The following is a 15,239-nucleotide window of genomic DNA, read 5'->3' on the forward strand; positions in this document are numbered from 1 at the left end:
ACATTGCCATCAAGTTGTACATTCCCCTAACCGAATTGCTGCTGATATTTCAGTCTTTCATCAGGTAGTCTAATTTTTATTTGCATATTAAGATGGCAAGATATACATTCATTAAGATATACATTAAGGAATGTTACAGTATAAATTCATAGTGAAAATGGCAAATATAGTTGCTTGTTTGTTTTATGTAATCCTATTACAATAATGTCTTTTAGGGATCAGACCTAGCTGGGGAATACTGTGAGTTTCAGGCCTTTTTCCTGTTTAAACATTTACAGAATCATACCCTTAATTGATATTTTCAAAGCTATTTCAAATCTACAACTGAAAGTGCCTTAGATATGTACAACATCCTCAAGCTAACAAGAGTTTTATCTGATACTTGTTTTGTTTTTCTTGTAAAACTGAGTTGGTTAGAACAAGTTTAAAAGTGTGGGGCTTCTTGATTCAGCAAGTTTTCTCTCCAGTCCCTAATGAACATCACAGCCAAAGAGTTCTACACGAAGTGCAATACTCTGATTCCATGTTTTAGGAATGACACGAATGAACCCAGAAACTATGGGTGGTTTGAAGTAGTTTTTCACCTGCCCATGACTGTTGATATTTGCTGTAAAGACCTGAAAATAAATACATTAAGAATGAATTAGTGGGAATCCCAAATGACTATTTTAAATGCAAATGCCTAAGAACTCCCAACTGTTCATCATTAGGAGAAAGACTGGACCACTCTGATTTCTGCAATGTTTAAATAAACCAATGGAGTTGTGTCATGCTATCAGCTCATTAATTCATCCTTTGAGCACAGTATTCTTAACTGATGATGGCTCTCAAAGTTTCTTAGAGATCTTTCCCTAGCCCTGATTCCCAAAGCCAGCATGTCCCACTGCCACAGCCACTACACTTTTCTCTTTCTTCTGGATTGACAAGGGGGCACCTGATAACCAAAATTGTTCATAAATCTTCACTTGGCCAGGTTGAAATTGCACATAGTGATAAAGTGTGGAACCTCTAGCCTCAAGGTTGCACCAAGGCCCAGTTAATTGGGCTGAGTATCTCAGTTACATTCCTGTAGAAACTCATATCCCACTCTGGGCTTGAGAAATTTGTTTCAGCCAGACAGTAAATTCTGATGAGCCTTCTTATGGTGGCCAGGGATTTCGGCATAAAAGCAGGGAAGCTACAGTGCCAAGCAACCTTTTGTCCCTTTCTGCACTGTTGGCAAACTAGAGAAATTCTCCTTCACATTTTATGCAAAACACTTTGATAGATTTAATTCAAGTATTCTAAAATTCATTGGTAAGTATTGCTAAAATTCAATGATCCCCATACTTCTGTATGAATTCTAGATGCTTAATGAAGCAAAGTAATTAGACCACATAGTGTCTGCCACTGTTTCCCACCTGGCAGATCAAGACTTGTTCAGGGGGACTTCAATGGTACAGGAGGATAGTCAACATTTGAAGGAATCGTGTTTCTGAAGTTGAACGAAAACCATGAATGAGGGAAGCAGGGAACTGGTACCTTTTCCGAGGACTTTGAGTCATCCATGTAAGACTTCCATTCTGAACCATCATCACTGTAAAGGATGGAAAACGTTTTCACAAACATTTCAGTAGTCATCGATTTAGCTCCTTGTGTTGCAATGCCTGTTATCTTCTTAGGTTGAAGGAGATCAATCTGTAGCCACTGGTGCTGGTTGTTTGACTGCAGAATTAGTAAGTGTAATACTTAATATGCCACTTCTAAACTGATGATCTGGTAAATATCCAAAAACATGCATATCATCCACTTCTAGAAAAGACTACAGGAAGACAGAACAAAGTATGGGCACTTTAGAATGGCCACAAGTTGACCTTTTAATTTTAGAATTGTCACACACTGAGGGAGAGAGGAACGGAGGAAACATGAAGCTGGGTTGAGCAATGGGAGAAAATAAAAACATAATTCAAACTTTTCCAAAGTTCAAGTTGTTATATGCAAGTAATAAAAAGGACAGAAAACATTTTACATTCTAATCTCAAACAGAAACCAGAGGTAAAGAACGTGCAGCCCTCCAGATGTGATTGGATTGCACCTCTCATCAGACCTAGCCAGTAGAGTCAGTAGTGAAGAATAAGACATGTAGTTAACCACATCTGGATGTGCACATACTAAGGCGAGCTACGTAACTTGGGTGCCACCACTGAAAAGGCCTTTCTCATTAGCCTCTCAAGGCAGGAACACCTGAAGAAGGGCCTCCAATGCAGATCTTAGCAACTGGACAGGTCCCTGATCTAAAACACCTTAACTTAGAAATGAAATATAATGTATATAGGCGCTGCTGTATGTATAGCATTTTAGCATGCATGCCTAAGAATGTCTATGTGTATACTTTAAATGAAAAGAGTGAATACAGAAAACAAGTGTTTGAAACAGCTTGCAGGAATACTCATCAGAGAGCCAGGATTGGCTGCTGCTCACTCCTGTGCATACAATTGGTGGCAAATCTGGTTTGCTGACATGTAGTTTGTGAAGTGGCACTAATACAGAGAAAATCAGGCACAATTACTAATAGAAATAAAAAAGTCAAATGGTACATAACCAACATTAAGGGCACAGTCCTGTACATATATAGATAGAAATATGCCCTGGGAACTCATGCATTCCGTAGCTACGTAGCATGGGGAATAGTAGAATTATAGGATCTTTTTCTCCCTAAACATGCAAAGGATTGTGCCCTTAGCGGCTGTTCTCATTTGCTGTGGAGCAGATCTACTGGCTTCAGTATAAGCTACAGAATTGTTTCTATTATATTTACAACTGGCAACACTGTCTTCTCCCGCCTGTCTTTTACATTATTTCATTTATTTTTTACTCTTCTTTTAATGTGTGGATTCGATTCTAAACTGTCCTGAGCAGTTTAATTTTAAACATTACATGGTATAATGGAGCAAGAATACTTTAAATATATACATAAATAGCTGCAGAAAGTTGAAATCTGCAGCTTTGTTTTTACCTTTGCTTGCCAGGCATTTGTCTGCCCTCTAAGGTTCAGACGGGCAAGAGACGGCTTCCAGGAACTCCACCAAGTCCTCTTGAAGGAAGACGCTGTAATCTGTTCATTTGTGATAGCCCCCGTTTCCATGCCCAGTGGCACAAAGCATGCTGTGATGAAAACATTAGCACATCCTTGTTACACGGTTTGCAGAACAGGTACCAGACTGGAAGTCACATTTGATTGATGATCTGGTTAAATAATTTTTATCTCTTTTCCTAGTGTTTCCCTCTCTCCTTTTTATTCATAAGAAAGCATGTAGGACCATAATTAAGAACAGAATAGTTATGAATGGTTAAATGTGATTCAGATTTCCCCCTTCCAACCACTTTCTTTTCTAAACTTTCTCTTCCTGCCCTAATGAGGGGTCTAAAAGAAAATTCACACACCTCAATTGATTCCTTCACTAAAGTGCCTGTTTTAGGTACTTTTTAAATTTTTTGTTGCTGTTATTATGCGCTGTCTACAACTTAGGTGACCCTATGAAAGAAAACCCTCCAAAATATCCTGTCCATGACAGTCCTGCTCAGTTCCTGCAAACTTCCTCATATTTGGGGTCTTCCTTTTTTTTCTTCTACCTTCAACTTCACTAGCATGGTCATCTTCTCTAGAGAGTTTTGCCTTCTCATAATGTAACCAAAGAATGACAGCCTCAGTTTTGACATTTTTCCTTCAAAACTCTGGCTTGATTTGTTCTAGGACTCTCTGGTTCATCTTTCTGCCAGTCGGTATTCTCAAAGCTCTGCTGCAGCACCATGTTTCAAACACATCACTTTTCTTCCTGTTGGGCTTTCTTCACTGTCAAGCTTTCACACTCATGGATTGTGGTTGGGAATACAAAGGTATGGATGATCTTGGCCTTATCTCCAGTGAGAACATCCTTACACTTGATGTTCTTCTCTAGTTCGTTCATTGCTCCCTTCCAAATCTCAGTCTTTGAATTTCTTGGCTACAGTCTTCATCTGAATTGATGACTGAACTGAGGTATGCAAAATCTTTCACCATTTCAATTACTTAATTTTCAACAGTAAAAATTTATAATTCTTTTGTAATGATTTTTGTTTTCTTAATATTCAGCTGCTGTCCTGCTTTTGTACTTTCTTGTTTCACTTTCATTAGGAGTTGTTTCAATTCATTGCCACTTTCTGCAAGTAGCATGGTATCATTGGCATATTTTAAATTACTCATGTGTTTTCCACTAATTTTCACTCCTTTCCTGAATCCTAATCCAACTTTATATACTCTGCATATAGATTGAACAGATAGAGAGATAAAATGCAGTCTTGTCTGACATCTTTGCCTAGGAGAAACCAACCCATTTCTTCATATTCTGTCCCAACAGGAGCTTCTTGTCCATGATACAGGTTACTCATCAGGACAATCTAGTGCCGAGGCACACCCATTGCTTGCAGGATCACCCATAGCTTCTTATGATCCACACAGTCCAAGGCTTTGCTGTAGTCGATAAAACACAGACCAATCTGCTTCTGAAATTCTTTGATGCATCTATTTGCGATAAGATCTCTAGTGCCTCTCCTTTTTCGGAATCCAGGTTGAATGTCAGGCATTTCTTGCTCCATAAAGGGTAATATTCTTTGCTGCAACACTTTGAGCATCACTTTGCTTGCTTGGAAAATTAGTGCAATGATCCTTTGGTTGCTGCACTCATTTATATCTCCTTTATTGGGGAGTGGAATGTCTATTTAATGTTCCAGTCTGTGGGCCAGTGTTTTGTTTTCCATATTTGTATCTCACCTTTTTCCTGAATGGAATTAAAGCCAGTTTACATAATCCTCTTCCTCTTCATGACAACATCCCTTTGAGGTAGGTTAGCTTGAGTATCCATTGCTGGACCAAAGTCACCTAGTGAACTTCATGGCCAAGTGGAGACTAGAGCCCAGATCTCCTGAGTCCCAGTTCAGCACTAACTGTTATGGAATACTGTCTGCAAGGGCAAACTTTAAACCTCCTAATCTGTGTGTCATGGTCTGGGTCTGATTTTGGACTTTCATATTTACTTGCAAGAAAAAGAAGATAAACTGTACACTGCATATTTAAGCTATATGTAGTCTAGCCCTGATTCTTTCTGTATACCGAAACTGAATATTCATTTATGTAAAATATTTTGACATTCAGAATGAGCATTTTCTGCCTGTATGATTGACAGGAAACAAGTGCCATGTGTTCTCAAATCTTACCCTCTGTTTCACAACCCAGGAGTTCCATGCGAAGGGTAGCCCTGTTAAAAAACTTGGTAGGATACACCCTAATGTATCTAGCAGCTATCGGAGGATCAATCTGATTTTCTTTTATTCCATGAGCATCTGAATTACCTGCAAAAGGCTAAGGAAAAAGATTACAAATACTAAACAATTACCTAATGATCATTCATTTTATCATAAGTATAAACTTCCAAATAAGTATCTCACTTTTTACTATGTAATTGCTCATATTGAAAATTGGCCTTAGGCAATTTTAGTCATAGGCAACTAATGACAGCAGCGCTTAGATGGGCATGTCCAGCAAAGCGGTGGTTGTTGTTATGTGCCATCAAGTTGTCTGTGACGTATGGTGACCCTATGAATGAAAGCCCTCCAAAATGTCCTGTCCATGAAAGGAGCTGTCTAGGTCTTCCAAATTCAAGACTGTGGATTCCTTTAATCCACCTCACATTTGGTCTTCCTTTTCGTCTTCTCCCTTTGACTTTCCCTAACATTATTGCCTTCTCCAGCGTGTCATGGCTTCTCATGATATGTCCAATGTATGACAGTCCCGGTTTTGTCATTTTGCTTCTAGGGAAAGCTCTGGATTAATTTGATCTATGACCCACTTGTTTGTCTTTCAGTCAGTTCAGGAATTTGTGAAGTTCTCTCCCATCACCATGTTTCAAGTGCATACATTTCCTTCAGCAAAGGATGCACCCATTCAATTCAATGGGGCCCTGATGAGTATTGCAATATGAACAGGGATGTATGGACAAATGTTTGTACTCTAGATATGGAAAGTTGCTTTCACATGAAGATCTCCCCTGCTACTTCACAGCATGCATGTTTAAAGTGTATGCTTACAGAATGATAAGCCCTCATCTAGGGACCAAACAGATCAATTAATGGATTAATCTTTGTAAACAACCCAGAGAGCTTTGGTTGGCAAGCAGTACAGAATTGCAATAAATGAATGGCATCGTTATCTGTTTATGTCACCCCTTAGAAAGATTTGAATGCCTATTAATATAGGAAGTGAGGTATCCTAGCGTTTTCCTGGGAAGTTGGACAGGAATGTCAATAACTGTGTTAGGACACTACCTTCCTTCAAAGTTAATGTCCACACAGTTTAAGAGACTCTAGTTGGATCCATGTGTGCACCGCATAAAGTCACACATAATGAAACATGACAATCTTCTCTATAATTGCTGCTTCTTACAGCTGCTAGATGACTGTTTTTTGCATGATTGCACAGATAGCTCAAAAAGTAAGGTTTGGGGAAGAGACATTTCAGACATTCTGAAAAATTTCAGCTGCCCATGCTGAAAATTTCTTTTTCTCACCTATCAGTTAGCTATGTTCCAGTTTCCCCAGCTCTGCTTCCTATCTGTTTTCTTCCAGTTTTCCCACTTGTTTTTTTCCCCTGAGATCACCTACACCAAGAGATTCCCTTTCTAAATAAAAACAATTTAAAATGAGATTTTCAGAATAGTAAATACTGCAAAAATTAATGCACATATTCCATAGTTGCATGGTATAGTCCACATTTGGCTATAAGGACTGTGTGAAACCCTATGCTTGCAAGATTTCTCTCTCTGTCACTCCCTTTGAAATATCCCGTAGACAAAACTATCTTCCCATCTACTTTCTTTTAATAAGAAAACAAAGACAAGTGTTCACTCAAACATGATGATACATATGTACAAACATACCTTGTATGCCCCCGTGTAGTTCCCTTTAAAAGTGATCCATTTTGTCCCATCTTTGCTGTAGCTCACAAAATATTCCTTTGTATACAGGAATCTCATTAGTTGCTTGGCTCCCTGGGTCTGAATACCTGTGATTAGAACTTGCTTTTGCAGGTCAACCTATGCAACCACAAAATATTCAATTCATATAAGGTCACGCTTTATTCATTATTGAAAGGATATTCTCTACCATATTTTGGAGACAGCCTTGCTGTGACTTTGCACATCCTGATGTGAAAACCCGTAAGATATACGTTATCTGTATGTTGTGGCTGCAATTGTGCCAGCCTTTTGACCCAGTTTTAAAAACAGAACAAGTGGGTGTTGGGTAGAACAAGAGGGCAAAGGGGAGGGGAAATAATATAGAATGTTAACCCAGTGTTAACACAACAAAGTAGTAAGCACACAGGTAACACCAGATTCATAGCAACTTTGACAGAGTCCTTTTTGCTTTCTTCTTTTGCCTTGGAATGCTTTGAGATGATACCGATTTTTCCTGGAGGTTTAGATCAGACATAGGCAACCTTTTTGAGCAGTGGGCATATTCAGTGAGTTGAGGAACTGTCCCAGGCACCACCATAATAAGGCTGTCACTGAAGGCACGGCAAAGAAGAAATATGTCCAAAGTACTGCATATAAGGTAGAGGTGATAGCTAAACATATTAAACTACTCTTTTTAACCCACAGTTATCAACACCACAGAAACCTATTTCAGTTTTCTGTTCCTTTTTAATTAATTGTACCTGGATCCATGGATGATTATTTTTCTTCTCAATACTCCAAGCATTGTACTTTCCAGCATTATTTAATCTTGCCAATTTAGGCTCCCAGTATCCTGGATAAGAGCAAAAATAAGACTTATTTTAAATCATTAAACTGAAAATGTTGAGGAATTTTGGCACACTTGAAAATAAGAACTTGACGCAGACTTGTCTTTCATGGTAGGAACAATGGACAAAACATGCTCATGGTGAATGAAAGGCAGAAACACTTTTGAGTGCAATCCACAACAAGTTAAAGTAAGCATGTTACATTCATATTGCATGCCTAGTCATTCATATAAGTTACTTTTTTGCTCTTTCAGTTTTGGTACTATAAAAGGGTGCTTCTGCCGCCATGCAAAGATGAAAGCAAAACTATTAGGTCACTATTCGTACATTCTGCAAGGAGTGGGTCGCACACTGTGCAGTGGATCCAGCAGTAGAGGATAGAATTTAACCTGCTACTTTCCAGGTTATGAGACCTATTCAACATCATGCTATACATTCTTTAACTATGAAATTCAACTTACCTATGTGATCTGAAGCACTGATTTGTGAGTCTTGTATAATGCCATTTGCCAGGCCCAAAGGTAACCTGCACTCTGTAAAGGGAGATCAAATGTTTCATGAGCTGCTCCTGAATTGCAATCCCAGGCACAATGGGACTCCTGGGCACCAGTGTGTCCTCAGTGATCTTGCTTGGTGCTCCCTGGCTCCCTACTCATCCTGATTTTTTAAATTTAATAGTGTTAATTTTTAAAAAATGACTAGGAGGCTGGGTAACTGCAAAGCCAGGAGTTGCCTTCAAATGGCACATTTACTTGTGTTCAAAAGAATGGTTGTGTATTCAAAAATCCCTCAGCCCCACTTTTGCCTTTTCTTTGGGCTCCTGGACAAGTTACTTTTCTTTTAGCCCCACCACTTCACCTTCTGTGAAATGTATGTTTTATGACCTGCCGTGCCCCTCAAGGCAGCTGTTTAATGAGAGAGCAAGTTCCTCATCTAGGCAACCATTTTGTAAGAGCACCAGTGAGACTCAACCCTCTAAATGTGACTCAACTCGCAATTCCTGCTCGACATATACCGCACTGAGGAAACAGATGGCAGCAGAACAGCTGCTGCATCTTATGCATACCCAACCCATGAAAGGAAGAGAGAAAAGACAAACTCTGAACATCCAGATATTTGTAAAAATTGGAGATATCCCTCCAATTTCCTTGGAAGCTCTACCAGTGCATGCCAATCAGGGGCTGCCCCAGTAACAATGCCCATGCATCCCCTCTACAGAGGAACACAGTGAACTCATGAAATTTCCACAGCATGCACCTCTGTATTCCAACCATGCAGTGAAGTTTGCATGCCTTTCAAGTTCAGTATAATTACACTGAATTACCTTTATCTATAACAGTAAAGGACGCCTGCATTCCTGCTTCTTCATATTCACTGACTTCAGTTTCTAAAAGCCACACACCAGCTTTTGATGGTGTCATTTCAACAGTAGTGAATGAACCTTGAAAACAAGAAATCATATGCATTTGGTGGTGCTTTGTTTTTACATGTTTTGAACTGCATGAGATTGATGAATGTGGTCATACAGTGTAAGTGAGCAGTAAGGTAAGCCATGGCTTATTCTACCTGTTAGAATTAGATTCAGGTGTAAGATGGAGCAAAATGATACTTAGTATGAGAAGAATGTTTCAGTGTAGAAGTTGCAGTATTATTGCCAGCAAGAAATCCTGCTTTGAAAACACATTGCATGTCTCTGTGAACACTTGCTTCCCAGCATCTGGTGGTTTGTCTACTAAAGTTAAGCAATGCCAAGAATTTATATCTTTCATTATCATCTACTACTGCAATGATTGCACCATCAGTGGGCAAAGCACTTTCTGTAGTCTGATTAGCAAAGCATTTTTTAATTGAACAGGTCCCTGCCTTCTAAGTGCTTAGCATCTAGAATCAAGCAATATAGAAGCCAACAACAGGTGCAAAGGGAGAGATATGCATGGGGAAGGAGAATATGAACAAATTCAGTTACTGTTGGGAATCAGAAATAAGGGGTTAGACCACAAGCCTTGCAAAAATGGCTTCATGGTGAACTTATATGAAGACTAAGTGATAGTTTGGCCACTTACACATTGCCAAAGAAAGGAGTGCATCACCAAAGAAGAGAGGAAAAAAGGGCATCAATTTTGTGTAAAATGTACGTGTGGTAATGTATGTACGTAGATCTTAATTTAGAAATAATTGCCATAATTTGACTAGAAATATAATACAGTCTTCTCTCTTAATGAGAAATGTAACAGGGAGTCCTAAGTGGCTGTTTAGCCTGCTGCCCAGAGGCTAAGTGTTGATGATTCTTTGACTTTAAGCCAGACTCGGACTGAGCAACCCATCTAATAGAGAACACCTTCCATCAGAGGCTTGTTCTCTGCCAGCACTCCAAATTAAAGAACTGGCTTCTGTAAAGTAGGTCACTGGGGCACCCTAATGAGAGGTGGGGCCATGAGGATATTCAGGAAAGGAGTCTTGTGCACAGCTACACATTAGGCAGAACGAGGCGATCACCTCAGAAGGATGATTTTAGGGGTTACAGAAGGGAAACAATTTGTTATTTTCAACAAGAGCAATTCTATGGTCCCTAGACAGCCTCTGAAGGGCCAGAGACTGTTTGGAGTCCTTCCTGCAGTACTCCAGCCTCAGAAGGAAGAGCCAGAGAATAAACCCTCTTAACTTCACAATCAGTGTGGAAAAAACCTGCTGAGAGCTATCCTGAGGCCTCTGCATGCTCCTTTGCCTCCTCTTTGAAATGTCTTTGCTAGATGAGCAACTACGAGTTCAATAAGTAAGAAGGAAGTTAGCTAATACATCTTAGAAACAGAGTGCAAGCCGAATTCATTCTGTTGTAATAATTTCCCAATCATTTACCACAGAAGTCTCCTTGATGGAGCCAGTTCATGGCCAGGGAACCTCTGTCACTTGAGGTTCAGGCAGCCTCAGTGGGAGAGAGTAGCTTTTACCAGCTTCAGCGGGTGACACAGCTGTATGTCTCTCTGGACATGAATAGTCTGGTTTCAGTAATCTGCTGATAACCTCCAAATTAGATCACTGCAATGTACTCTATGGAGGGCTGTCCCTGAAAACTATTCAGAGGCTGCAAAATATGGCAGCCAGACTAATAGGTAGGACCAGAAGGTCTGGATAATTCTGGCCCTCTTGCACTGGCTGCATCTATGCTTCCCTGCCCAATTGAAGTTTTTATCCTATAATGCCTGGTTTTAACCCATCAAGCCTTACTTGGCTTGGCACCGTAATACCTGCTTCTCCCAACTTGAATTTAGGATCGCAACAGGGAAGAGGCTCTGATTATGGAGTAATCCACTGAGGCCTGCCTGGTGCTGGCTCTAGTATCATTTTGGTGCCAGATTAAAATAGCACCCTTCTCATAGGCGTTTTCCAGGTCTAGGTTTATATTTAAAATGCTTTAGCTGCAAAATTTAGCTGTTAAGTTTGTATACTGGAAATGTTGTGCCATTTTTATTTTATTGTGGTTAATGTTTTTATGCTAGTCATGCCAGCCACATGACCACAGAAGTGTCCTCGGACAACGTGCCCTCTTCAGCTTGTAACAGAAATGAGAACTGCCCCTAGAGTTGGACAAAACTAGCCTGCATGTACGAGGGACACTTTTACCTTTTGCTTAATGTTTTTATGAACAAATTTGAACCACCCAGAGATATCAGTTGGCTGAGAAATGTCATTAAATAAATGAATACATTTTATTTTTTTCAAGATGTTCTCATGAAAAGCCCAACATGCCTTGGAATTATACAAATGATCATTTGTCAGAAATATAGTCACTATACACTATTTATATATAGTATACAGAAGCACTGTGGTTTAGTAGTTGGCATGTTGGACTGGGAATCAGAAATTTTTGGCTCTAGCTCCTGCCTGGCCATGAAGCACAGGGGGTGACTTTGGGCCAGTTGGTGACTTGCAGTCTCACCTATCTCACAGAGTTGTTGTAAAGATAAAATGGAGATGAGGACTGTGTAAGCTGCCTTGGGTTTCTTGCAAGAAGAAACATTGTAGAATGCAAATTGAAGAATACATAACTTAGAGGATGGGATGGGGTGGGGGTAGATCTAGCTGACTGAAGTCATTTTAGCATTACAGAGAGCATTTACTTTTCTGACACCAATACATGGATCTGATTCTCTTTACCAGAAAGCAGAGGGTAGACACCAAGTTGATGATCTTCCATTCCCTGTTCTGTGAATGTCTGACCATGGAAATTAATGACATGAATGTCTTGGGGGCCACCCATGTTCAGCAAATGCCACTGGACCACCTCATCCGTATACATGAGCAAACCCTGCAACTGGTATTGGATCCCATTAATCGCTGAAAAAAAAAAATGTGAACATAGATTAAAGGGACTGCAGGCATGTCCTTTGGCAGGTAAAAGAATTTTTAAAATAAGACATGTTGGATCAGGCCAAGGGTCCATCTGCTTCCATAGTGGCCAACTGGCTGCCCTTGGGAAACCCACAACCAGGACATGAGTGCAACAGCCTCTCCTGTCATATTTCCCAGCAATGGTTGTACATTGGCATACAGCTTCTAATATCAGAGGCACCATACGGCCATCAGGACTAGTAGCACTGATTGTCTTCTCCTTTGGGAATTTGTCCACTCCCCTATTAAAGCTGTCCAAGTTTGTGGTCATCACCACATAAAGCTTCACTGAAATTTCTAGAACTGCTTTGTGTCTGCAAATGTTGAACATTCAGCAAATGCCCCACCCTATCAATTTGTCTTTAAAGTTATAGTTATCTGTCACAACTAACACCCTTTAGATGAAGGGAAACTTCAATACCAGGAAATTTATGTTGCTGTAGGACTATGGAGGATTTCTTAGCATGGGTCCTTTTGATGTGTTCATCAAAATACCAGCTTTTTTCTTCATTAAAGGTCATAAAAAGCAGGACAAATGCTCTCACGTTTTTCAGCATGTTATACTCATCAAGCATCCCTTTTTGACAGATCAAAATTGGCCCAATCAAGCCAGAGTTAATGTCTCTTTCCTGCAAAATAATTAATGGCAGAATGAAGCCCCTAAATACAGCCCCTCATATAAAAAGATCTCTAATCTTAAAAGTGATTATTCAGAAATATTAGTCTGAATCATTTTGATACAGATACATTAACATGCTAATTCATGACAATCCCCCTCCCCATTTCATACACAGGGAATATCAAATCCAAGATACTGCAGGATCCCTTTATCCACTGGGACAGTTTCCAAGCCCCCCAGGGGATGCTTGAAACCATGGATAATTGTGAACACTATATAGTGTATATATACATTCCTTTTTCACAATTTCATAGATAGAGGATTCATTCTTACCATGCAACCTCAGCATATGATTTTTTTTCTTTATCTATTGAGAATTTTCACTTAAAGGAAGCACTTTACACCTTTAAGTCACCTTACAACTTCTCTTTCCAACAGAGGTCAACCAACCCTAAGTGAAAACATGGTAACTGAGCCAGTGGTTATGGGGATCCTGCTGTATATTAAAATGCATATTAAACTGGAAGACAAATTAGCCAGCACATTCTTCATGTAAGGCTGAAAGAATGTACTTCGACTTTCACTGAGAAATCGTCACAGGATTACTTTATCATCTTCATTCTGTATCAGGTTTATCTTACCGCGTTTACAGCTGAGTAATAGGCCCAAGATCTACATGCTCTCTTATCTTGGACAGGCCCTGATCGTTTTGAGGCATACCAAACATATGTATAGGTTTCATTGGGCATGATGGCATCATCTTTTTTGAACAATTCTGGAGACATATCATCATAGCTTCTTCCCTCTGAAGATTTCTCATAGTAAAGCCCATGGGCATGGAGAGAATATGGTCTGGAGGCCAGATTTTTAAAATAAACCTAGAAAGTCAAATGCACAGTGATTAACAGAGATGGAGGTAAACATCACCCCAAGCTGCTTTCAAACTTTGTGGTGTGCTAGCTTTGTTGGATTGTGTTGCAGCCTAAGTCACATGCTAGCAAAGTTATGCTCAAAATCCTACAGGCTAGGCTCCTGCAGTATGTGGACCAAGAAGTACAGGCAGAGTTTCAAAGAAATTAAAAGACACTTGCTCCTTGGGAGGAAAGCTATGGCAAATCTAGACAGCATACTAAAAAGCAGAGCCATCACCCTGCCAACAAAAGTGCTTATAGTCAAGGCTATGGTTTTCCCAGTTGCAATGTATGGCTGTGAAAGCTGGACCATAAGGAAGGCAGAGTGCCGAAGAATTGAGGCCTTTGAATTATGGTGCTGGAGGAGACTCCTGTGAGTCCCTTGGACTGCAAGGTGATCAAACCAGTCAGTCCTAGAGGAGATCAACCCTGACTGCTCTTTAGAAGGCCAGATACTGAAGATGAAACTCAAATACTTTGGCTACCTAATGAGAAGGAAGGACTCACTGGAGCGGACTCTAATGCTGGGAACAACTGACTGCAAAAGAAGAAGGGGATGGCAGAGGATCAGGTGGCTAGATGGGGTCACTGAAGCAGTTGGTGTGAGTTTAGGTGGACTTCAGGGATGGTGGAGGACAGGAAGGCCTGGAGGAATGTTGTCCATGGGGTAGTGATGGGTCAGCTAATCCTCCTCCTCCTAATCATCATCTGTCCACTACTGGGGAGGTCAGGATACAAACAGTTCAGGAGAGAAAGTTTAATCCTCTCTTGCCAGTATGCCATTCTAATCCCAATCAGAATCAGAGCCATATGCACTTGTATTAGAAAAAGTGAACCATCTGTTACATAATATGTGACTAGCATAGTTTGGCTCTTAGTACTTACTACATCCATGATACTAAACAGAGTTGCTTAATAAAAATTCCCTTCATTTCTGAGCCCGTGTCGGACACCCTCACAAATTAGTCCTACAGCAATACTATAGACTGTGAACTGTCTAAGTGTCATTAGTGTTACTGAAATTTCCTTCATCCCTATTTCACACATTGAAATGTTGGATAATCAAGACAGACAAGTGGGGAGAAGTAACTTCTTTCTTTCTTTCCTTCCTTCCTTCCTTCCTTCCTTCCTTCCTTCCTGCCTGCCTGCCTGCCTGCCTGCCTGCAGTGGAAACTCTTATAGGAGATGGAAGTTTGGGAAGTATCCATGTGATATACTTCAAAGTAACCTGCATTAATTTGAGGCTTCTGCAAGTTTGTTTCATTCATACAAAAAGAAACTTAAAAAGGGGAAGCAACCAATGCAAATTGGGTGTGCTCAATGGCCATGAAATCCTGACTGATTGACTGTTTGCAGGAAAACAGGGGGAAACTGAAGTGGGACAGGGAAATAGAATAGAATACCAAAAAAGGAGGACTTTATGCTGCAATATTTTGTGCAGGTACCACTTGCCTAAATATTTGTTTCCATTCTTGGATTAAACCACAAGTTACCAACCACTTTT

At 40.0% G+C, this 15,239-nt stretch overlaps 1 protein-coding gene across 1 annotated transcript in view; it reads right to left on the minus strand.

Annotated features, from left to right (window-relative positions):
* Positions 1-15,239, minus strand: part of F5 (coagulation factor V) — a 42,997-nt gene continuing 27,758 nt past the window's right edge. Inside the window, exons 15-25 of the mRNA XM_044442113.1 lie at positions 13,466-13,702; positions 12,627-12,834; positions 11,972-12,151; positions 9,141-9,257; positions 8,278-8,349; positions 7,730-7,821; positions 6,951-7,106; positions 5,233-5,377; positions 2,996-3,144; positions 1,522-1,704; positions 1-617 (exon numbers count right to left, since the gene is read on the minus strand). Coding sequence (XP_044298048.1) covers positions 471-617; positions 1,522-1,704; positions 2,996-3,144; positions 5,233-5,377; positions 6,951-7,106; positions 7,730-7,821; positions 8,278-8,349; positions 9,141-9,257; positions 11,972-12,151; positions 12,627-12,834; positions 13,466-13,702 — 1,686 coding nt within the window. The 3' untranslated portion in view covers positions 1-470. The remainder of the gene's footprint in view (positions 618-1,521; positions 1,705-2,995; positions 3,145-5,232; positions 5,378-6,950; positions 7,107-7,729; positions 7,822-8,277; positions 8,350-9,140; positions 9,258-11,971; positions 12,152-12,626; positions 12,835-13,465; positions 13,703-15,239) is intronic.

Source organism: Varanus komodoensis, unplaced genomic scaffold (genome assembly GCF_004798865.1).
Source record: "Varanus komodoensis strain SLA01 unplaced genomic scaffold, ASM479886v1 scaffold4, whole genome shotgun sequence".
Lineage (NCBI taxonomy): Eukaryota > Metazoa > Chordata > Lepidosauria > Squamata > Varanidae > Varanus > Varanus komodoensis.